This window comes from Bufo bufo, chromosome 1 (assembly GCF_905171765.1).
Source record: "Bufo bufo chromosome 1, aBufBuf1.1, whole genome shotgun sequence".
In the NCBI taxonomy this organism is placed as follows: domain Eukaryota; kingdom Metazoa; phylum Chordata; class Amphibia; order Anura; family Bufonidae; genus Bufo; species Bufo bufo.
Genome location: NC_053389.1, coordinates 553,688,873 through 553,714,136, shown reverse-complemented (window position 1 = coordinate 553,714,136; position 25,264 = coordinate 553,688,873). Strand labels below are relative to the sequence as shown.

The 25,264-nt window shown below is 43.2% G+C and overlaps 1 protein-coding gene across 4 annotated transcripts in view; it reads left to right on the top strand.

The window, feature by feature from the left end:
* Positions 1–25,264, top strand: part of COG5 (component of oligomeric golgi complex 5) — a 413,671-nt gene that overhangs the window by 192,968 nt on the left and 195,439 nt on the right. For all 4 annotated transcript variants that reach the window (XM_040412854.1, XM_040412847.1, XM_040412840.1 and 1 more), the window contains exon 7: positions 5,827–5,957. In XM_040412854.1, coding sequence (XP_040268788.1) covers positions 5,827–5,957 — 131 coding nt within the window. The remainder of the gene's footprint in view (positions 1–5,826; positions 5,958–25,264) is intronic.

Here is a 25,264-nt window from a genome sequence, read left to right as displayed (position 1 = left end):
TAATCTCATTATGTAGCTTTGTTAAAGGGGAACTAAACACAAAATCCAAACACAAAACCTCACATAATCTCCTTATGTGTCTTTATTTGTTCTTTCGTCAGATATCACAATAAATATCAATATCGCCATAAAAAATACAAAAGAAAAGCATTGGATTGTTCTCTCAGGCTGTAGCCATGTCATCTAGACCCCCCTCCCTTTGATACTAGTGTACATGATCCAGGAAGTTTAGGAGGAGGGGATTGAGTTCATTCTCCATAAGTCTTGTCTACACAGTGAGAGTGGCCATTTTGTGGGAAGGAATCTCCTCGCTGTTTTCTTGGTATTATATTTATGGATATAGTGTATACAGGCTATATGTACCAAGTGTGGCCTGTATTACGTCTCTGCACAGGTTAATAGTGATAAGCGAAGTGAGCTTCGAATCCTAGATCCAAAGTCGCTTCTTTCAAAACTTCGGATGTATGCTGTATGGAGATCTGTCTGTCTGCAGGAAATCTTTTAAAACAGCTTTCTATAGCAGTTTGAAGATGTCTGACCAGAAAGAGGTGAAGACAAACTTTTCTTAGAAGGCTTTGCTTTTTTTGTTTGTTTTTTGGGGTTTAGTGGTCCTTTAACTTCATTCTCTTTCTATTCTATCACTTAATATGAGTGAGGTAACACATTCATTCTATGTTGGACTTGCAAAGTTTTTAATGGGGAATGTGTGTGTGTGTGTTTTTTTTTTTTTAAGATAATTAAAATCAGACTGTGGCACATATTCTATTTTTCTAATGTGTTTTTATTTTCAGATCAGATTTGTTTTTTTTTTGTTTTGTGTACATCACTACGGGGGTGGCCACCTGACTTGAGCCACTGTTAGAATTTGGAGCTATGCTTCACAGCAGCAACATGGGCTCATTGACTTCTATAGAAGAGAGTTGCGGTCATGTGGTAGCCTTTGCAGAAGTCATTGTTCAGGAAAGGGGTGGAAATGAGCTACTGTATGTTGGAAAAAGTGGAACTGGTGCTTAATAATATAGGGGAGATTTATCAAACTGGTGTAAAGTAGAAGTGGCTTAGTTGCCCATAGCAACCAATTAGATTCCACCTTTCACTTTTCACTGGCCACCAATGCTTTAATACTGGGGAAGGAGGGGGATCTGGCCCCTGCTGCCTGGCAGCACTCGATCAGGGGGCTGAGATCTGCACAATTAACCCCTCAGGTGCGGCACCTGAGGGGTTAATTGTGTGGATCACAGACCCCTGTAAGAGATCAGGTGCTGCCAGGCAGCAGGGGGGCAGTTATGTACACAGTTCTTAGTATATTCTAACTTGAAGCGTCCCCATCACCATGGGAACACCTCTGTGTTAGAATATACTGTCGGATCTGCGTTTTCACGATTGTGAAAACTCAGATCTGAAAAAGCTGTTATGCAGACGGATCCGTTCTGAACGGATGCAAGCGTTTGCATTATAGGTGCGGATCCGTCTGTGCAGATACCAGACGGATCCGCACCTAACGCAAGTGTGAAAGTAGCCTAAGTCTGGCGTTTGGAGGCCAAGCCAACACCTTAAACTCTTTGTCAAGTACTCCAAACCATTCTTGATTTGCAGTGGCAGAACATATTATCATGCTGAACGAGGCCACTGACATTAGAGAATACATCTGCCACAAAGGATTTTACTTGGTCTGCACTGCAACAATGTGTAGCTAGGTGGTATTTGACAAACTAACATCCACATGAATGACTCAAGCTTTCCCAGCAGAATATTGCCCAGGGCTTCAAAATGCTTCCTCCGGCTTGCCTTCTTCCCACAGTGCATACCTGATACCATTTCCGCCACTTGGTGGAGCTCAGTGCTAATAGATTATTACAACTTCCATGACAGACAATGCTATCTGTATAAATGCCTATACACGGAGCTCCCTCTAGTGGTGACTGCAGCCAGTCAGTTTTGAAATATAGAATATGTGAAGGGAAAGCAGTTATCTGGAGCAGCATGATGGAGACGTATTAGTGTATTTATGCCTGGTGTAACTACATTAAGAAATATGGTGTTGTTGAGCACTATGGGGAAGATTTATCAAACTGGTGAAAAGTAGATCTGGCTTAGTTGCCCATAGCAACCAATCAGCTTCCACCTTTCTTCTTCCAAAGGACCTCTGCAAGCAGGTTTCCTTTTTATAAAATGAGTGATACATTTTGGCAACAAATATTTAACAAGATGATTTTTATCTTTACCTGGTCTCTGTAATTGCTGGCATTAGTCTACTGTAACATATGAAACGGGCATTGATGTTAGCAGATGGAAAAGGCATTTCCCTTTCTAAATATTTGTTTACGTAGTTTTGTTCTGATTCATTGATTTCCTGACAAATGGTGTCAGGGCGATAAGTGCTTCCTAAAGCGTGCTCCACGGCTCCAGTAGATCTTGTAATGGGATGGATAAAGGGCTTGCATTTTACTCTTCTGACAATAAAATATGACAAATGATTTTTTTAGCTTTTGATTTAGTAAAAAAATAAATAAATTTAGGGGGTCATTTACAAACCGATATACTGCACTTATTGATGTACAGTATATCTGTTGCAGGTTGCAGCACAAAGGTTATTTGCGCCACAATCTGCGACTTTTTCCCGCTCACGGCAGGTCTAAAAAAGGGGCATAGCGGGGAAGAGGGTGGGCCGGCAGGCTCGTCTTATTTATCAAAATAAACCTAAACCTAGACCAGCAAGGGAGATAGCTTAGCTTAGATTTAGATAGGTGGTGGATACACCTAAATTATGTAGATGCTGGTGCCTCTTCATACATTTGGCACATCCACTGCCCGCTAAAGGAGTATAAAGACCGGCGCTTTTGACCCCCTAAATGCTTACAGAGCAGTAATTATGATGGAGACCTTCTATTCCCACCCAACTGGCACTACAATAAGCAAAACTATACTAACCAAGGGGGTGGGAAGAAAATTTTAAACATAATCTAACTTGTAGATTGTAAGTTCTTGCGGGCGGCGTTCTCTCTTCTTCAATACCCGTTTGTAACTCGTCTTGTTCATTCCTATTGTACTTGTTATTTATTATGTATGTATACCTTTCTCATATGTACAGCACCTTGAAATGAATGGCGCTTTAATAATAAATAATAATAACTTTTATTACTACAAATAAAAATCTGTGGGCCAAGGCATTCTTCTGTGGTCTAGAGTTTTAACGTTTTCTTCCCGCCCCCTTGGTTAGTATAATTTAGTATTTTTTGTGTGGGGGAATATTCTTTACCGTGATGTTTTGGTGTGGTATTCTTGTTTCATTACAGTAACCACTAGAAATTCAAGTCATGTTTGATGTTTCCATTCATTTTAGATTTTTCTAGTGAATATTGGGTCACGTGTGTGTGTGTGTGTTGAATGATATGACTAAAATTGCAATGAAGTATAGTTTTAAAGCCGTTGGGTTGTTATTTCTTGATCCGTGGTTAATATTAAAGGGGTTGTCTGGGTTTAGAGCTGAACCCGGACATACCTCCATTTTCACCCCTGACTTGAACATCGGCGCAGTTCATGCTCCGATGCTCTCCTTTGCCCTGCGCTAAATCGCGCAGGGCAAAGGTATTTTTTGGAGGTCTGGTGACGCAGGGCAAGATTTAGCGCAGGGCAAGAGAGCGCATCTGAGCTCGGGGGGAGGGGGGGGGGGGCTGCCTGGGTGAAAATAAGGGTATGTCCGGGTTCAGCTCTGAACCCGGACAACCCCTTAAAGCTAATTTATAGCTCTTCTCAACTTGCACTGTAGCCCATGTTTAGTAGATGTCATAGGGTGTCATCTTCTCCCTGGCTGTGGCTGGAGAGAAGGGGAGCGATTGGACCACGCCACAGCCAGGGAGAAGGAGGCGCCCCCTGAGAAAAGCTCATGTCTCCTCCTCCCTGTACCAATGCTATTAATTAGCATACCAGGCGTCAAAACCGGGCACAGCGGCGCAATGGAGGAGTATATCATGAAAAAAAAATAGCAATATGACATCTACTAAACATGGGCTACAGTGCAAGTTGAGAAGAGCTATAAATTAGCTTAATATTAACCACGGATCAAGAAATAACAATCCAACGGCTTTAAAACTATACTTCATTGTAATTTTAGTGATATCATTCAACACACATGTGACCCAATATTCACTAGTTCTATAAAAATCGAAAATGAATGGAAACATCAAACGTCACTTGAAACGGCGCGCTATAACATCTACTGAAAAAGGGCTACAGTGTAAGGTATTGCTTTTATGAAGTAAAAGCTGGTGAAAGGTCCTCATTAACTGCAAGGGCTAAAGAAAGTCAGTTGTATGGTGCTTTCGCACTGAGGTCCTGATTTATCAAGGCCGGTGTGTGCTATGCTAGTGTTGATAGGCCCTGCAATGCTGGAGAAGGGCTTGTCATAAATTAAATGCAACCTATGGTCTGTCCACCTGGCGGAAATCATCTCTAGCTCATAGCGGATATAGTGTCCATTCATCATGTACACCAGTTTCTAGGTCTGGGTTGATGGCCCCAGTTTTTTCCCCAGAAATTTGCAAGGGAAGCATGAAAATGTAAGTTGTAACTACAAACCTAACTCCAAAAAAGTTGGCACGCTGTGTAAAATGTAAATAAATACAGAACGCAGTGATTGGGACAGGGGCATATCTACCATTGTGTAGCATCCTCTCTTCACTTCCCCTTTTTCATCTGGGAAGTGAGGAGACCAATTGCTGGAGTTTTGGAAGAGGAATGTTGTCCCATTCTTGTCTGATGTAGGATTCTAGCTGCTCAACAGTCCCGGGTAGTTTTTCCTGATTTTTAATTTCATGAGCACCAAATAATTTTAATTGGTAAAAAGTCTGAACTGCACGCAGGCCACTTCAGCACCAAGTGAACAGTTTTTTTTCCCCCCTGACTGTCACGCAGTCCGCTGTGATTGGACCGCTCACATCCAGGGAGCAGGAGACGCCCCCCAGAAACACAGCTGTCTCCTCCTCCCTGTACTGATGCTATTGATTAGCATACAGGACGCCAAAACAGAACAGGGGGCACAGTGGCACAACGGAAGAGTGGATCAGTAAAAAAAAAAAAGAGTGAGCTGACATCTCCTAATCTTGGGCTACTGCGTGAGGTAGTGATTTTAGCAAGTAAAAAGTTATGAAAGGTCCTCTTTAAGGCCCATATACACATTGGTGTATTGTCGGCCATCCCACCGAAAACAGCAGGTTCGGCCAACACTGTGATTTGTATGGGGGGGCTCTCGATTCTCCTCCAACAGGTGATGTCAGGGGAGAGAAAGATCAGGATCCGGCTTTCTCCTGACTCCCCATAGAATACACATACAGATGAGTATTGAAGACTTGTTAAGGAGTCAGGAGAGAGAACGGTTTGATGAACAACAGCTATTGAATGTGTATGCCCAGATTTAGTGTGACGTCCACCTCTCGTGATCAGTCAAGAAAGGTATTTGGCTATACTCTTTCCAATGTAACATTATACTGTATGACGGCTGTTCAAATGAGCTTCCAACCATGAATCGCATGAACAGGCAGGATCTGCTCTTACATAAAGGACACTGGGGGTCATTTATGAAACTGGCGTAAAGTAGAGTTGGCTTAGTTGCCCATAGCAACCAATCAGATTCCTCCTTTCATTTTCCAAAGGAGCTGTGAAAAATGAAAGCCATGTGGGCATCAGAAAAGGGTGATCTCCACAGTCCTGTTTTAACAATGTGTATAGGTTTAATAGCTTTTGTATAAGGATTATATCAAACAAATGAATTACAGTTTATTTGCTTGGATTTACTTTAACATATGAAACCTATTTTCTGGTTTCTAGACTACCTTTCTCAAGGAGTGGACCTTTCAGGAATAGAGGTTATCGAGAATGATCTGCTGTTCATTGGTAGAGCGCGCCTTGAAGTTGAAAACCAGGCAAAGCGTCTGCTGGAGCAAGGGGTGGAGACCCAGGTAATTAACCCTTTCATTGGCGTTTGTGCTGCTTATCTTTTTTTGAGAATATATATCTTACTGTTATTCTGCAACATTTGTAGCAACTATTCTTACCGAATAAGTAAGTTTTGCTTATATCGCTTTTTCTCAGTTGGACAGTTGCAGTTATTTGTATAAATTTTTCCTATGGAAACTAGAGCCGCAATCAATAATTATTGTGGTGAATTCACCAGCAGTGATCATGTACTACTTTTTTATTTGTATGTACCACTAAAAATGCATTACAACAGCAAAGATATCGACGATAAAAATAATAAGCCTTGTGTATCAGACCTCCAAAGTTGCTCAGAGGAATACACACCAGTTAACGCAAGAACTTTCGTTTATAGTACTGTCACAGACCAGGGTGCACAGCGGCATCAAAACTGTGGCGATAAAAGTGTAAACCAACACCGTCTTACCACCTCCTGTGTCGCACTTGGATGTTCCTTGGCACAGTCTGGATGTTGGTGGGGTTCCTAGGGGATTGGACTATGAACGATTTATAAGACATGTCCTATAATGTCCCTAGTATGTGGCTTCTGTGTCCCTAATGACCTATCCACGGAGCACCCGTCCTGATGAGGGTGACCCTGTCCAGAAGCTTTCCCTTACCTACACACCCTAGATTGACCCTGTCCTGGTGTCCTGACATTTCGTGTTTCACAGTATAGCTCATCGGAGAATGTACAAAGTATAATGGGTCACAATGAATAGAAAATTAGACCGCTAGTAATGGTGAATATTAGGTAACTGTTGCTAGCTTTTAGAAGATTTGGTTATGAACCTAATAACAAAGTGACTGACAGGTGGTAGGAGGATGTTCACCCACTCATGTCCATTCTGGGACATTGCGCCTGTTGGGATGGAAATGATGTGATCACGCCAAGTAGTGCGATACTAGGGGAGGTGAGCCCTGTTAGAATGGCTGCCTGGAGATGGAGTTAGCGTCACCGGCCTCAAGCGAGCATATAAGCATGCCAGCCCCGTACAGGATACTGGTATTCTTGACAGGGGGGATGTCAACAGCCCCCTAGGCAGTATACGGATACTCGTCAGAAAAGATTCAATATACGGGCGGTTATAATCACCCTAGTGTAATAAGGGGCAATGGTGGCATATGAGCAAGTGCAGTTGTACAGATTACCCCACCAACGTTAGATTCAATTATGGGGAAACCACAACACATATCCATTACAGGAGGGTCTAAAATAAAGCAGCTGAAATTAAACTGCTCATTCAAACCTTCTGGTGTGACCATTCTTGCTGTAAAGATCCAAAATGCTCACCCCCTTCCCCTCCCCAGCTGGTGGTCTCATGGGTTCAAGGGTCCTAAATTTCACAGAGTCTCGATCCCAGAGGGTATCAGTTTCATTCTCAATATATCTCAAATGCTCTTCTAAGCGTCTCTTAAATTCACGCATAGTCTTGCCTATATATTCCACTTTGCAGACACATAGCTTTATATATAACCCCTTGGGAACGTCAGTTTTCTCTATGATGAATTTCAGCCCAGCATATTTTTACTATTCCCTGTAGGTCCATATTAACAGTAGTCTAATCTAAAAAATTAAGATCATAGAGTAGGATTTAAAAATTGATGGGTCTGGAAAAACACTGTTATGGACCAGAGTAGCTTTGGTGGGGTTTAGTCTGTCTGTGTCTAGCAGACTAGTCATGATGGACATATTGATTCAACCCTGTCCTCACATCTGTCTATTCATCTAGTTGTGTATTAGATTGCTGGAGCCTCATCCTTCAGTTCTCTCCTGTGCACCTCATTTATTATATTTTAACACCATTTCAAATGTCTTCATTTGATGCAGCAGAAAAGGTAATGATTGTACCAGTGCAGCTATTAATGTCAGACTCCTAACCTTTTGTATCTGAACAGAATTTCAACGTTTTCTCCTAGTAACGTATGTGCACAGCAGTGTGCAGAAGCGGAAAATCACTAGAAAATGTACTGGCTTTAAAAGAAGTGTTCTACTCTATTAGTTTTATTTAATATACTTGATGTAGTCACAAAGTAAACTTTAATGTGCATCAGTTATACACGTGCAGATGTCCTGTAACCTGTCCTGAGGTCCGATTAAAGGGGTTGTCCAAGATAACTAAAAATCTAGGACAACCCCTACAATGTCTTCTCTGCGGTGCTAGGCTGGTACGCCCACCGTTGTTCACAAACAGAAGTGATGACATGCCTGGATTTGGTACCAGCCAATCACTGCCTTGGGTGTTGACAATTGAGGACATTAATTAGCTGTATTGTTCACAAACAGAAGTGAGGACGTGCCCGGATATGGCATGTGACTGCCACCAGCCAATCACTGCCTTGCTTGTTAACCATTGAGGACATTGATTGGCTGTATTGTTCACATGCAGTCTGCAGGCACGGACCAGCTCCTCAAACAACGACGCTGGAGAAACGGATGAATATATTGTGTTTTTTAATATCAAGGCATAAATTATCTTGAACAACCGCCTTAACTTCTAGGATCTTTTTACCTGATCTTATTGTAAAGTTCCGTCCACAAAGTTTTATTAGGATGAGATCTCATGATTGTGTTGACTAGTCCATTATAACGTATAGCAAGCAATGGATAGCTTAGAAGTATGCTTCAGATGATTGTCCTACTGCATGAGTAACATGGAACTATTCAAGCAATGACCATGGGGAAACAGAACCACATGGTTTATTATTCCATTCACTCTATGAATCTCCCACTTAACCAGCGCCAAAACTGGTCATTACCCTTATACACCATGGTGTCCACCTTTTTTGTTGACCTATGTGACTAAAATGAATAAAACGTGGCAGAGAGCGTGAGCCGAACTCTGGATCACTTTCTTGAATTGACACACATTTATCAGCTCTTGACTCTCTCCACCCCCAGCGACTGATTTCCTGTAGAGCTCTTGAACATGAGACCTCCTGAGGGTGCAGTTTGAGTGGACTCCACCACATGACCCAGCATTATCTCATGGTGTCTTCCAGTAGTTTATGCTCCCCTTAGATAGGGTAGCATAAAACTGGTGACAAATATATTTAAGGCCTCATTCACACAACCGTATTTATGGTCCTCATCCAATCTACACTTTTTGCCGATTGGATGCGTACCCATTCACCATGTGCATCCACATCCGTACGTCCATTCCGTAGTCCCACAAAAATATAGAACATGTCCTATTCTTATCCACTTATCTGCATTTTGCAAACCACGTAATGCATGCGGTCGTGTAAATTTACCCTTACGGTGACTTTGCGACTTGTATTAGTAAATGATTGTATTTCCCAAAAGATAACATTTCTTAGAACTCTTTGTTGTGTGGTTCCTCAGTTTTTCCTCCTAGAAATTTATGATCAAATCAGCAGCTGGGTGCCCCTTCATAGTCTGTTACGGTAGTGTCAGACTGTGCAGGGACACACATACAGTCGTGGCCAAAAGTTTTGAGAATGACACAAATATTAGTTTTCACAAAGTTTGCTGCTAAACTGCTTTTAGATCTTTGTTTCAGTTGTTTCTGTGATGTAGTGAAATATAATTACACGCATTTCATACGTTTCAAAGGCTTTTATCGACAATTACATGACATTTATGCAAAGAGTCAGTATTTGCAGTGTTGGCCCTTCTATTTCAGGACCTCTGCAATTCGACTGGGCATGCTCTCAATCAACTTCTGGGCCAATTCCTGACTGATAGCAACCCATTCTTTCATAATCACTTCTTGGAGTTTGTCAGAATTTGTGGGTTTTTGTTTGTCCACCCGCCCTTTGAGGATTGACCACAAGTTCTCAATGGGATTAAGATCTGGGGAGTTTCCAGGCCATGGACCCAAAATGTCAACGTTTTGGTCCCCGAGCCACTTAGTTATCACTTTTGCCTTATGGCACGGTGCTCCATCGTGCTGGAAAATGCATTGTTCTTCACCAAACTGTTGTTGGATTGTTGGAAGAAGTTGCTGTTGGAGGGTGTTTTGGTACCATTCTTTATTCATGGCTGTGTTTTGTGAGTGAGCCCACTGCCTTGGATGAGAAGCAACCCCACACATGAATGGTCTCAGGATGCTTTACTGTTGGCATGACACAGGACTGATGGTAGCGCTCACCTTTTCTTCTCCGGACAAGCCTTTTTCCAGATGCCCCAAACAATCGGAAAGAGGCTTCATCAGAGAATATGACTTTGCCCCAGTCCTCTGCAGTCCATTTACCATACTTTCTGCAGAAGAACAATGTGTCCCTAATGTTTTTTTTGGAGAGAAGTTTGCTGCTCTTCTTGACACCAGGCCATCTTCCAAAAATCTTCGTCTAATTGTGCGTGCAGATGCGCTCACACCTGCCTGCTGCCATTCCTGAGCAAGCTCTGCACTGGTGGCACTCCGATCCCGCAGCTGAATCCTCTTTAGGAGATGATCCTGGTGCTTGCTGGACTTTCTTGGACGCCCTGAAGCCTTCTTAACAAGAATTGAACCTCTTTCCTTGAAGTTCTTGATGATCCTATAAATTGTTGATTGAGGTGCAATCTTAGTAGCCACAATATCCTTGCCTGTGAAGCCATTTTTATGCAACACAATGATGGCTGCACGCGTTTCTTTGCAGGTCACCATGGTTAACAATGAAAGAACAATGATTTCAAGCATCACCCTCCTTTTAACATGTCAAGTCTGCCATTTTAACCCAATCAGTCTGACATAATGATCTCCAGCCTTGTGCTCGTCAACATTCTCACCTGAGTTAACAAGACGATTACTGAAATGATCTCAGAGAGTCCTTTAATGACAGCAATGAAATGCAGTGGAAATTTTTTTTTGGGATTAAGTTACTTTTCATGGCAAAGAAGGACTATGCAATTCATCTGATCACTCTTCATAACATTCTGGAGTATATGCAAATTGCTATTATAAAAACTTAAAGGGACACTGACAGGCGAAATCAGCATATATAGTTAGATATATCACATTACAGGTCTTATTGAGTCTTTTAAAAGCATATAACTATCCCCCCTGTCCACCTTATAAAGAGCGAAATATAAAGTTTTATAACCTGCATCTGCGGTCAGCAATCTGCCCAAGGGGCGGCGTTTCATGTGAAAATGCGCCCAGCCAGCCTTCCCAACTGCCGTTCTTAAGTCCCGCCCAGCTCATCATTATTCACTTCGCTGGGCGGCGGCTAGAAGGCAGCTGCAGCCTCAGCCATGCACTGTTCAGAGCAGCGCTTCAGAGCGCTGCTCACTCACATCATATAAGGGGTTAATTATAGTGTCCGACGGCACGGCGGGGCGCAGGCGCAGAAGATTGGGCATGAACGATGCCCGGAGGATTGAATTGCGCAGGCGCAGGATCGGGACTGGGGAGAGTTCTAGCCGCCGCCCAGCGAAGTGAATAATGATGAGCTGGGCGGGACTTAAGAACGGCAGTTGGGAAGGCTGGCTGGGCGCATTTTCACATGAAACGCCGCCCCTTGGGCAGATTGCTGACCGCAGATGCAGGTTATAAAACTTTATATTTCGCTCTTTATAAGGTGGACAGGGGGGATAGTTATATGCTTTTAAAAGACTCAATAAGACCTGTAATGTGATATATCTAACTATATATGCTGATTTCGCCTGTCAGTGTCCCTTTAAGCAGCAACTTTTCCAATTTCCAATATTTATGTAATTCTCAAAACTTTTGGCCACGACTGTACAAGAGGTTGTGCAGTGCAAAGATTTTGATGACCTACCTTCAGGATAAGTCATCATTATTAGATCAGCAGGTGTCTGACTCCCGACACCCTGCAGATCCACTGTTTGTAGGGGTAGTGGTTCTCATCCACTTCAAAATTACCTGCACATCATCTCGCTTGTAGAGGCACCGCAGTTTGATTACAACTGCTCGTCCCATTAAGGGTCCATTCACACATCCGTAGTTCTGGGTCCGCATCCGTTCCTCAATTTTGAGGAACGGGTGCAGACCTATTCATTTCAGTGGGGCCGCAAAAGATGACCGCGTGTTGTTCGCATCCATAGTTACGTTCCGCAGCCCTGCAAAAAAGATACAACATGTCCTATTCTTGTCCTCAATCGTGGACGAGAATAGGCATTTCTATCACAGGGCCGGCCATGTGCGGTCCGAAAATTGCAGAACGCACATGGCCGGTATCCGTGTTTTGCCAACTGCAAAACACTTACGGACGTGTGAATGAACCCTAAAGCGAATGGGACGAGCAGTTGCACTAATTACACTGTGCTGCTGCTGTAGAGGAGATGGCTCTTAGGTAATTATGAAGTGGAAGCAGCGCTCGCACAAAAGCCGCCACTCCTTCAAACAGCTGATCGGTGGGGATGCCGGGTGTCGGACCTCCGCCGATATATCTTTGCACTGCACAACCCCTTTAACCATATATCTTGCAGCTGAAGGAAGGGCAGCTCACTTGCTTATTTGTGAAAAAAATCGGATGTTTTATGTGTTCCAGTTTTGTCAGTAGTCTATCATGAGGATAGAAACGTTAACCCCCTATAAATCATGACAATCTTTGTTTCTATTACGTTGTATACAGTGCAAAGTGACAGAGGAATGTCGTCTGGCTTTTATATCAGTCACCCGCGCTGGCCCTTTCACTTCCTGCTATTACCTTCTTTATTTTACCTTGAATATTTTCTGTCCTCTTCTTGAAACCATGATTCCACCCTTTCAATAGAGACTTAGGTTGTCAGGGCGGCATGTGGAACTGACAGGGAAAATGGCTTATCGGAAACAGCTTCCACTTGTCTAGGCAGACCTTTGGCACTTTTAGATTGAGGGAGCGGAGCGTACTTATTTCTCTGTGTCGATATACAGGAAAGTGCTTGTAAAACAAGATGCCGAAAAAAACCACCCCTTTCCTTTTGAAGATTGATTTAAGCCCTTCCTGTATGACTTTTCCTTCATCCATTCTTGGATAGTCTTTTAGCCAGTGTATATTATATCTATACACTTCGCCAGGTTATGTGAGGGCCACTGCATTAAATAAAAAAAAAAACAAAAAAAAAAAACTGCTATTTCTATTTTCAGATGCCTTTTTGGAAAGTTCATGAAAGAGATTTCCGACATGAAGTGCTGCACAGTTGCACTGAGACTAGCTGGAGGCACTTTTGTGGGGGATGGGGAGCAGGCGGTGCGGTTCAGCTTGTGCCGGAGCACCGTTCTCTCTCCCGTCCCCCAGGCAGCAGATGGAGGGGCCTCTTATTGAGACAATTGATTTTCCGATTGTGCGGTTCTACAGCAACATCAACAGTGTTTTAAACGCAGCTTGATGGAAGCAAATCCTGCACATAACATATGCAGAGGCTATGGCTAGAAATGGATTTAATGCAAAGCAAGTGCTCCCTTTACTATCATTTCACGTGCACCAGTTTTCTGAGGCTTTGAATTTTTTTTTCTAGTATGGATATTTTGATGTTTCTTCATCATATGTGATCGACTAAGGCTACTTTCACACTAGAGTTTTTTTGTGGATCTGCTAAAACGCTTCCGTTACAATAATACAACCGCATGCATCCGTCATGAACGGATCCGGTTGTATTATGTCTTCTATAGCCATGACGGAGCCGTCTTGATCACCACTGAAAGTCAATGTGGGACGGATCCGTTTTCTATTGTGTCAGAGAAAACTGCAGCGTTTTGGTGTCCGACCTCCAGAGCGGAATGGAGACGGATCGGACGCAAACTGATGCATTCTGAGCGGATCCTTTTCTATTCAGAATGCATTAGGGCAAAACTGATCCGTTCTGGACCTCTTGTGAGAGCCCTGAACCTCACAAACGGAAAGCCAAAACGCCAGTGTGAAAGTAGCCTAAGTTTTCAGTTCATTTTCTCCCTCTTAAAGGGAATGTGTCATCAGAAAGTGACCTATTGTTTAAATCAGGTTTTCTTGTTAAAAATATTTTATAAATATTTTTTCGTGATGTTTTAATTTTCCATGTCATTTATATTTTTAAAATTCCTGCAGTTTTCTCACTGGCCACTTAATCTAATAATAGGCGCCACTTCTTGGGGTCCATTCACACGTCCGTATGTGTTTTGCGGATCCGCGAGACACGGACACTGGCCATGTGCATTCCACATTTTGCGGACCGCACATCTCTGGTACTCTCGTAGAAAATGCCTTTTCTTGTCCGCAATTGCGGACAAGAATAGGACATGTTCTATTTTTTTTGCAGAACGGAAGTGCAGGTCCGGAAGTGCGGATCCGCAAATGCGGATGGGGACAGCACATTCCGGTCCCATTGAAAATGAATGAGTCCACACATGTTCCGTTGCGGAACGGATGCGGAACGATTTTGCGGACGTGTGAATGGACCCTAAGTCTGTACATATAGTCTGTACAGTTATCTGATCACAGGCAGGATTAGGCTACTTTCACACTTGTGTTTTGGCTTTCCGTTTGTGAGATCCGTTCAGGGCTCTCACAAGCGGTCCAAAACGGATCAGTTTTACCCTAAGGCATTCTGAATGGAAAAGGATCCGCTCAGAATGCACCAGTTTGCGTCCATTCCGCCTCCATTCCGCTCTGGAGGCGGACACCAAAACGCTGCCTGCATCCGGACGATGCGGAGGCAAACGGATCCGTCCTGACACACATTGTAAGTCAATGGAGACGGATCCATTTTCACTGACACAATCTGGCACTATAGAAAACTGATCCATTCTCCATTGACCTTTAATGGTTTTCAAGACGGATCCGTTTTGGCTATGTTAAAGATACAAACGGATCCATTCTGAACGGATGCATGCGGTTGTATTATCGGTGCGGATCTGTCTGTGCAGATCCATGACGTATCCGAACCAAACGCGAGTGTGAAAGTAGCCTTAGAATGATGACCGGTATATAGAAAAGACAGGATCCACCATTCACATTAGGTGATATTACAGCTTAGCTACTCCTTCCTGACTTCTGCACAGGTCATGCCTAAAAACCTCTCCCATAGAAGTCAATGAGTTCTCCTCCAGACCATTGTCTCAATGCTGTTAAAGGGAATTTGTCATAAGAAAATGACCTATTGTTTATATCGCATTTTTAGGTTTAACATATGTTTAAAGAATTTTTGATGATGTTACTTTTCATTTTCCATGTCACTATCTATAGTTGAACTAAAAACACAAATTCTGCAGTTTTCACACTGATCACTAAGCCTAGTAATAGGCACCACCTGTTGGTATTCACAGATCACTTTACTGCAGTTATCTGCTTATCTGTCATTCTAATACTGCCTGTAATGATATCACCTTTGTGTATAGATAAGACAGGATCCACCATTCACAATAGGTGATTGTCAAAGTTTATCTATTCTTTCCTTGTACAATGGCCTCTCCACAGGTCACAGAGCATGCCTAGAAAACTGTGCCATAGAAGTCAATGAGGTCCCTTCCTGACCATTGTGTCTATGGACCATGTGGATGCTGAAAATCAATTTTCTTAATGCTTTCTAAATGCTATTAAGAACAGCTCAGACAAAATGGCTGCCCCCATAATCATGCTCAGGAAATGGAATAAAAAATCTGCAATCAGAAGATAAAAAGAAATGTGTCGCTATCTGGTTTTAACTGACAGATAAAAATTTGAAGGACACCTTTAGAAATAAACTTTGATTTGATAAGATTGTCTTTTCTGTTCCAGGTTATATCCTGGATAGTATTTCCCGACCATCCCAACATGAGAGCAGTTTCCTGTGGCTAAGACTTTTTACCTGCTAATCCGTTTCTGTAATACGTCCATTACAAAGAAAGTTCTATGAACACGTTACAGGGTCTCATTATGTTCGAAGCAATTCTAGGTTGTGAATATTTAAAAGAAAACCAAGCTTAGTAAAATGGGCTTCTTCCCCTTCTGTCGTCTCCACAGAGAGACCGGTCAGCACCCATCATTATTCTGCATTACACTCCTCACACATAAGCATACACATATTTGTATGATCATCGGGTGCGCAAGAGTGGGTCCAACAACGTAGAGGAGTCTGTCACCTCCAAAATCGGTTTCAAAGTAACCATACTGCCATGTAGGGTAGGTGCCCCTAACCACCATACCTTTCTTTTTCAAATCTGGTCCTCTAATGCTCAGAAATACTTCTTTTTCTTTCTATAGAAATAAGGTTTTTGTGTATCATAAGTAGGAGCGCTCCATTTGGTGCCCATGACTCCACCAGTAACACCACCCACAGCCTCCTACTCTTGTGGAGGACCAGATTTTTACCAACAAAGCTATGTTTTGAGCATCTCCCCTATATGATTTTATGCTTACTTTGAAACTGATTTAGTAGGCCTTAAGGATTGCCCTGGTGCAAATCTTTGGAAAATTGTATTATTTGGTGTAGTGTTATGTACGGCCTGTTCTCCTTGAATACCATCTGAATGTCTCTTGAATTTTCCTTTCACAAATAGTTCAGCTTTTCATGGCTTGAGAAAGATAATATGTAACTGGCTGACCTGTTGCATCTGCACTTGGCAGCTGAAGGCATCTGTGTTGGTCCCATGTTCATATGTGCCCATATTGCTGAGAAAAATTATGTTTTAATATATGAGCCTTTAGGAGCAACAGGGGCATTGTCATTACACCTACAGGCTCTGCTCTCTCTGCAACTGTTGCCCCCTCTGCACTTTGACAATACCAGGCAGGTGTGATGATGTTTTCACTGCCTGGCCCTGTCAAAGTGCAGAGGGTGCAACAGTTGCGGAGAGAACTGATCCTTTAAGAGTAATGGCGACGCCCCTGTTGCACCTAGAGGCTCATTTGCATATATTAAAGCATCATATTTCTCAGCAGTGCGGGCACATATGAACATGGGACCAGCACAGATACCTTCAGCTGCCAAGTGCACAAGTAACAGGTCAGCCAGTTTCATAGGTACAAATCCACAGACTGATACCCTTTAATATTAGAAAATTATCTTTCTCAAGCCATGAAAAGCTGACCTATTTGTGCTAGGAAAATTTAACAGACATTAAGATGGTAGTCATGGAGAACAAGCAGTACATTACGCTAGATCAAATAATATAATTTTCCAAACATTTCACCAGGGAAATCCTTAAAGCCTACTAAAACCCTTTCAAAGTAAGCATAAAATCCTAGACGGAGCCTTTTGTATCCTCCATGGTCTTTCTTTTTGACTTCACAGACATAACCCTATTCATATCTACCAAACATACCCCAAATTAATGTCTCGGTTTAAAATTGGACTATGTATGATGTCCTCAAGGGGGGATTAAGAGCACTTTTGGAACTTGGACATACTTTCTACTCTATAGAGAAATCTGGGTCTATTGGAACCTATCTTAGGGAGGAAACATTGCTGTTCTTGGATACCACCATTAATAGCAGTAAATTTAGCCTTTAGTATTAAAGCTGTTGTCCGGTTGTTCCTCCTTAAAGGGGTTTTCTCATCTCAGACAATGGGGGCATATCGCTAGGATATGCCCCCATTGTCTTATAGGTATGGGTACCACCGCTGGGACCCGCTCCTATATCTAGAACGGAGCCCCGAAAGTGAAGGAGATCGCACTGCACATGTGCAGCCGCCCTCCATTCATTCCTATGGGGCCGCCGAAAATAGCCGATTGGCTATTGCCGTCTGCCCCATAGAAATGAATGGGATCAGGTGCATTCACTTCTATGGGAGAGGCGGGGATTAGCGCTTGGTGGTGGACGGACCCCGGGAAATCCGCTCCGTTCTCAATATAGGTTCGGGTCCCAGAGGTGGGACCTGCACCTATCAGACAATGGGGGCATATCCTAGCTATATGCCCCCATTGTCTAAGATGGGAATACTCCTTGGAGCTGGACAATACTCGGGAACCACCTACAATAAAGAACTTGCAAGTACTTACCTGGCCAGTGATTTGGCTGCAGCGGACACATGTTGTCGATGTGACTTCACGCACTCAGGTAAATAGAGCCCCGCCATGAAAAGCGGAGAGGCAGTTCAGGATCTGTCAGGTAAGTACTTACCAGTTCTTCATTGCAGGGAGATCTCGAGAGCTGTCTGATTTTCTCCTGAAACAGGACAACTCCTTTAACCTGGAATAAATGTGAAGAGCATGAGGAAATAATGGCTTTTATTTTCACACTTTTTTATACAGGGTTTACGTGGTTTAGATTTTGTAACAAATGTCACGTGGTCCAATAACTACATTATATCACTTCCCCCTCATATCCACTCTTTCTTCAATCTCCTGCTTGCCATCTGTTAACCTATCCATGAGTCCCAGTTGATACACAACAGCAAACACATAAATATGTTTCTTGCAGTTTCTTACACATTAGACTACTTTCACACTAGCGGCAGGACGGATCGACAGGCTGTTCACCCTGTCGGATCCGTCCTGCTGCTATTTCGCAGTGCCGCCGGACTGCCGTCCCGTCCCCATTGACTATAATGGGGACGGGGGCGGAGCTCCGGCGCAGCACGGCAGTGCGCGGTGAGAGGCCGCCGGACTAAAAAGTCGGACATTTAGTACTTTTAGTCCGGCGGCCTCTCGCCGTGCACTGCGATCTGGGTCATCCTCGTTGAGATGCTGCAGTAGCTGGAGTTTGTAAGGGTGCCATTTGTGAGTAGCTAATATCCGCCGAAGGGATGTTCGACTAATGCCTCTCTCCAGTGACATGCGGCGAGTGCTACGCTGTGGGCTCTTGCTGAATGAAGCTAGGACAGCCACTGATGTTTCTTCATTAGAGACAGATTTCATGCGTCCACATTTTGGCAAATCCAACACTGAACCAGTTTAACGAAACTTAGCAAGCAGTTTGCTAACTGTAGCATGGGAGATGGGTGGTCTCGTAGGGTGTCTTGCATTGAAATCTGCTGCAATGACCCGGTTACTGCGTTCACCAGACATCAACACAATTTCTATCCGCTCCTCACGTGTTAACCTCGGCGACATGTCAATGGCTGTAAACAAAGAGAAACTTGTAAATAACTCATGAAAGAATAAAGTTACGTTAAAACCAAGCACACCATTGTTTTTCTTGTGAAATTCCCAATAAGTTTGATGTGTCACATGACCCTCTTCCTATTGAAAAAACTAAAGTTGGATTCAAAATGGCCGACTTCAAAATGGCCGCCATGGTCACCACCCATCTTGAAAAGTTTCCCCCCTCACATATACTAATGTGCCACAAACAGGAAGTTAATATTGCCAACCATTCCCATTTTATTAAGGTGTATCCATATAAATGGCCCACCCTGTAGTTTGCAGTCAGCAAAAAACGGATCCGCAAAAAAATCTGTATGACGTCCGTGTGCATTTCGTATTTTGCGAAACTGAACAGCTGGCCCCTAATAGAACAGTCCTATCCTTGTCCGTAATGCGGACAATAATGGGACATGTTCTATTTATTTGCGGAACAGACAAACGGAATGCACATGGATTAACTTCCGTTTTTTTTGCGGAACCGTTGAAATCAGTGGTTCTGCATATGGTCCGCAAAAAAAAACTAAAAACGGAACTGACATGGAAAGAAAATAAGTTTGTGTGCATGAGCCCTTAATGAAATAAAAATTCTAGAGCCTCTTTACTTGAAACTCTATTTTATGCTATCCCTCAGTTTTTCCTCCTAGAAAATAAATGAGGTAGGTATTACCAGTTATCTCTACACAGTCTCGCATTTAAGTCAGTGCTGAAAGTATCATATTGTATAAACACCCTCTTGACAAGCAATTTACTTCTAAATATTCAGGAGGATTAACTGAGGAACGGCACAACGCAGTGACTAAGAAAATTTGCTCCAGAATTGCAAGTATTTACTAAAGCAGGCATGTCAGGAGATGTGACAGGTCCTCTTTAGTAAATTGCTAGTTTGTCGCTGATTTCTTCTTTGTGACATAGCTCTTCTACATGGAGCAACAAGTCTGCTGTTTTTATGTGACTTTTCAGGAAGACAAGTTAAAGAGGACCTTTCACATGAAAATGAAAGTTAAACTAAAGAATATAGCCTTACTTACATGCCCCCGGTATTACTTATTCAGTCATTCATTTTTCAATCAGTGCCCCCGTTTGTCCGCGCTGCCCCCCCAAATATTTGCCGCCTTGTATGCTAATGAGCCATTCGGCTCAACTGGGCGGGCCTTGAAAAGTTCTCCCGGGCGTGTCATTCTTCTCCCTGGCACGGAGCACATCCAATCAGCGCGCTCCGCTCTTAGCCAGTGAGAAGACGCTCCAGTTCTCGCGAGATGGCGCCGGCTCCGGATGGATGAAATTGCTCCAGTTCTCGCAAATCTCGCGAGAACTGGAGCGTCTTCTCCCTGGCTAAGAGCGGATCGCGCTGATTGGATGCGCTCCGTGGCAGGGATAAGAATGACACGCCCGGGAGAACTTTTGAAGGCCCGCCCAGTTGAGCCGAATGGCTCATTAGCATACAAGGCAGCAAATATTCTGGGGGGCAGCGCGGACAAACGGGGGCACTGATTGAAAAATGAATGACTGAATAAGTAATACCGGGGGCATGTAAGTAAGGCTATATCTTTAGTTTAACTTTCATTTTCAGGTGAAAGGTCCTCTTTAAACTCCTACCTGCTAAATGGCACTACAGTGAAGTTAAAGGGGTTTTCTGAGAATGACTTATCCTATGGATAGATCATCAGTGGGTGTCCGACACCCGGGATCCCCTCCGATCAGCTATTTGAGAAGACACAGGTGTTCACAGTAGTGCCGCGACCTTCTCTCTTCAAACCAAGCACAGCGCCGTCCATTGTATAGTGGCTGTGCTTGGTATTGCAGCTAAGCCCCATTCACTTCAATGGGGCTAAGCTGCGCCTAGGCCAAGTGAATGATGAATGTGACTAATGAACGTGACGTTACCGGCCCAGGCTAAGCAGGGAGAAGGCAAAGAGCACTACTGCAAGTGTCGCTGCTTTCTCAAACAGCTGATCTACGCGAGTCCTGGGAGTCGAACCCCCACCAAGCAGATACTGATGACCTATCCAAGGGATAGGCTATCAATATAAAAGTCTCGGAGAACCCCTTTAACGCAAGATGGGCATACAATCCACTCGAGAAATGCTTAGAACATTGACTTGTAGGATAGCTGCCTTACATCTGGTGACATTAGAGGTAGAGCTTGTTAAGAGTCCATTTGCATCCTTTCTTCCTAGAACACCAGTGTATCTTATTCTGTTACTGGGCGGCTGTATTGTCATGAAGAGGGTAAAGACAAACCGCGCAAAAGCAGTGGACAAAGTGAAACTGTGCACCTGGATAGTCATCAGTATGTGGAGATTCGAGCCTAGAAGATTTAACTGTACACGTACACCATTTCAAACAAAAAAATCCAGATCTCTAAATCTGGCTACATTCACACTACCGTATTTGTTTTGTGGTCTGAAAATTGCGGATCAGCAAAACACGGATACCGGCCGTGTGAATGTAGCCGGCCCTATGATAGAAATGCTTATTCTTGTCCGCGATGGCGGACAAGGATAGGACATGCTCTATCTTTTTTTTGCGGGAAAGCGGAACGGATCTACGGATGCGGACAGCACGTGGTGTGCTGTCCGCATCTTTTGGGGCCCCATTGAAATGAATGGGTCCGCACCCGTTCCGCAAAATTGCAGAACCAAAAATCCGGTCGTGTGAATGTAGCCTTTTGCTGTAATGAGCTATGACCAACATGCAGAGGCCGTAGGATGTATAGGAATTGGTTTGATATTCCATGGACATGCCGAAGGATTACTTGCCGTCACATGTACGGTGTGCTTTCTTTCCTCTTCAATATGCACTGTTCATGGTTCAATGTGTCGCCATTGAGTAAGCTTCCAAGAGCCCTCCATATAAATGAAGCAATTTTTAAAGTAATCCATTAAGCAGCGAAACGGATGAAATAATAATGCTGGAATCATATTTTTATCCTCGGCTTTTGAAGAGAAAGTATAGTTACCAGTGTTTCAGATGGTAATCAGTTGAGTTAATGGTTCAGTTGTCCATTCTAAGGACAGTATTTTTATTACTTCTGCCAGTAAAATGATCTTCTTTTTAAAAGAAATTGTCAGACTTAAATAAAAACTTGGGCAGCTCCTGTAAAAGAATGGACACTCGCCCCCTTTCTCCCGTGTGCTGTGCTCCAGTCCTCCCCTCTGCTGTTTGTTTTCCTGGCTGCAGCAGTGATGTTCCATACACCAAAGCAGGGGCGGACTGACCATGGACCTTGCAGGGAATTTCCCCAATGTGCCAACGTCCAGGGGACCACCCAAGCCCTTTGTATGGCCATCAGCCAGGTACATAAAGATCTGGTGTTCTCAGTAATAATTCATGCAGGAGCATTAGGCACTTATGTACCTGACTAGCAGCTGCAGGCGCCCTCCTGAATTCTGTATTGCCGTCCTCAGGACAGTGTTTCATACTGTGGCATAGGCAGCAGTATTTTGTGCCGCAATGTGGTATTTGGTTCTGCTGGGGAAGTATTTTGTGCTGCACTGTGGTATTTGGTTCTGCTGAGGCTGTATATATCCTGCACTGTGGTATTTGATTCTGCTAAGGCAGTATTTTGTGCCGCACCGTAGTATTTGGTTCTGCTGAGACAGTATTTTGTGCTGCATTGTGGTATTTGGTTCTACTGGGACGGTATTTTGTGCCGCACTGTGATATTTGGTTCTGCTGGGGAAGTATTTTGTGCTGCATTGTGATATTTGCTTCTGCTAAGGCAGTATTTTGTGCTGCATTGTGGTGTTTGGTTCTGCTGAGACAGTATTTTATGCTGCACTGTGGTATTTGGGTCTACTGGGACGGTATTTTGTGCCGCACTGTGGTATTTGGTTCTGCTGAGGCAGTATATTGTGCTGCACTGTGGTATTTGGTTCTGCTGAGGCAGTATATTGTGCTGCACTGTGGTATTTGGTTCTGCTGAGGCACTATTCTGTGCTGCACTGTGGTATTTGGTTCTGCTGAGGCAGTATATTGTGCTGCACTGTGGTATTTGGTTCTGCTGAGGCAGTATATTGTGCTGCACTGTGGTATTTGGTTCTGCTGAGGCACTACAGGGAGTGCAGAATTATTAGGCAAGTTGTATTTTTGAGGATTAATTTTATTATTGAACAAACAACCATGTTCTCAATGAACCCAAAAAACTCATTAATATCAAAGCTGAATATTTTTGGAGGTAGTTTTTAGTTTGTTTTTAGTTTTAGCTATTTTAGGGGGATATCTGTGTGTGCAGGTGACTATTACTGTGCATAATTATTAGGCAACTTAACAAAAAACAAATATATACCCATTTCAATTATTTATTTTTACCAGTGAAACCAATATAACATCTCAACATTCCCAAATATACATTTCTGACATTCAAAAACAAAACAAAAACAAATCAGTGACCAATATAGCCACCTTTCTTTGCAAGGACACTCAAAAGCCTGCCATCCATGGATTCTGTCAGTGTTTTGATCTGTTCACCATCAACATTGCGTGCAGCAGCAACCACAGCCTCCCAGACACTGTTCAGAGAGGTGTACTGTTTTCCCTCCTTGTAAATCTCACATTTGATGATGGACCACAGGTTCTCAATGGGGTTCAGATCAGGTGAACAAGGAGGCCATGTCATTAGATTTTCTTCTTTTATACCCTTTCTTGCCAGCCACGCTGTGGAGTACTTGGACGCGTGTGATGGAGCATTGTCCTGCATGAAAATCATGTTTTTCTTGAAGGATGCAGACTTCTTCCTTTACCACTGCTTGAAGAAGGTGTCTTCCAGAAACTGGCAGTAGGACTGGGAGTTGAGCTTGACTCCATCCTCAACCCGAAAAGGCCCCACAAGCTCATCTTTGATGATACCAGCCCAAACCAGTACTCCACCTCCACCTTGCTGGCGTCTGAGTCGGACTGGAGCTCTCTGCCCTTTACCAATCCAGCCACGGGCCCATCCATCTGGCCCATCAAGACTCACTCTCATTTCATCAGTCCATAAAACCTTAGAAAAATCAGTCTTGAGATATTTCTTGGCCCAGTCTTGACGTTTCAGCTTGTGTGTCTTGTTCAGTGGTGGTCGTCTTTCAGCCTTTCTTACCTTGGCCATGTCTCTGAGTATTGCACACCTTGTGCTTTTGGGCACTCCAGTGATGTTGCAGCTCTGAAATATGGCCAAACTGGTGGCAAGTGGCATCTTGGCAGCTGCACGCTTGACTTTTCTCAGTTCATGGGCAGTTATTTTGCGCCTTGGTTTTTCCACACGCTTCTTGCGACCCTGTTGACTATTTTGAATGAAACGCTTGATTGTTCGATGATCACGCTTCAGAAGCTTTGCAATTTTAAGAGTGCTGCATCCCTCTGCAAGATATCTCACTATTTTTGACTTTTCTGAGCCTGTCAAGTCCTTCTTTTGACCCATTTTGCCAAAGGAAAGGAAGTTGCCTAATAATTATGCACACCTAATATAGGGTGTTGATGTCATTAGACCACACCCCTTCTCATTACAGAGATGCACATCACCTAATATGCTTAATTGGTAGTAGGCTTTCGAGCCTATACAGCTTGGAGTAAGACAACATGCATAAAGAGGATGATGTGGTCAAAATACTCATTTGCCTAATAATTCTGTACAGGGTGTATTCTGTGCTGCACTGTGGTATTTGGTTCTACTGGGACGGTATTTTGTGCTGCACTACACTATTGCTGGGCCTGCCTACTTCTGTTGACCTGCCTAACTGTGTTGCCTCGCCATTTGTCAGTTTGGAACCACCTACAACATGGGGACACTGTAACGTTTTTTTCCCAGGGTAACTTTAAGTTCCTAGACATCCCATGTACTGATGAAGCCACTGATTGCACAGAGACCTGTCTTCACGGAACGTCAGGGGAGAGGATCTCCTCTTTTGTTATCTTCTTGTATTTACTGGGGCTGCCAGAATTCTTACTGAAGTCAGACACCCGCTTTAAATTATAGCTACATTTACAAATATATTTTTTCTACATATAGTGAAAATTCTAATATTGTAAAAAGTCTCTTAATCCGATACTTGTTTCCAGCCCAGAAATACTATAAAATACATATATAGCCGCTAATGGTGCATTTTGACAAGGGTTGTCTTATTGAGACAACCCCTTTAATAGTAGTGTTTCGTATACACAGATAACATAATGCAATATAATATAGAGCAGGACATATACTAATTATTATTATTTACACAGCTCTGACAGATTCTTTTAATACCTTACAATTAGTAATACTTCTGCGACAGGATGAATTAAAATGCATTTGTAGTTATGCATTAAATAAAAAAAATGAATTCATCTTCTTTGAGTCGGGCTGTGATCCTTGTGAAGCAGCGCTTCTCCCTCTTCCAGCT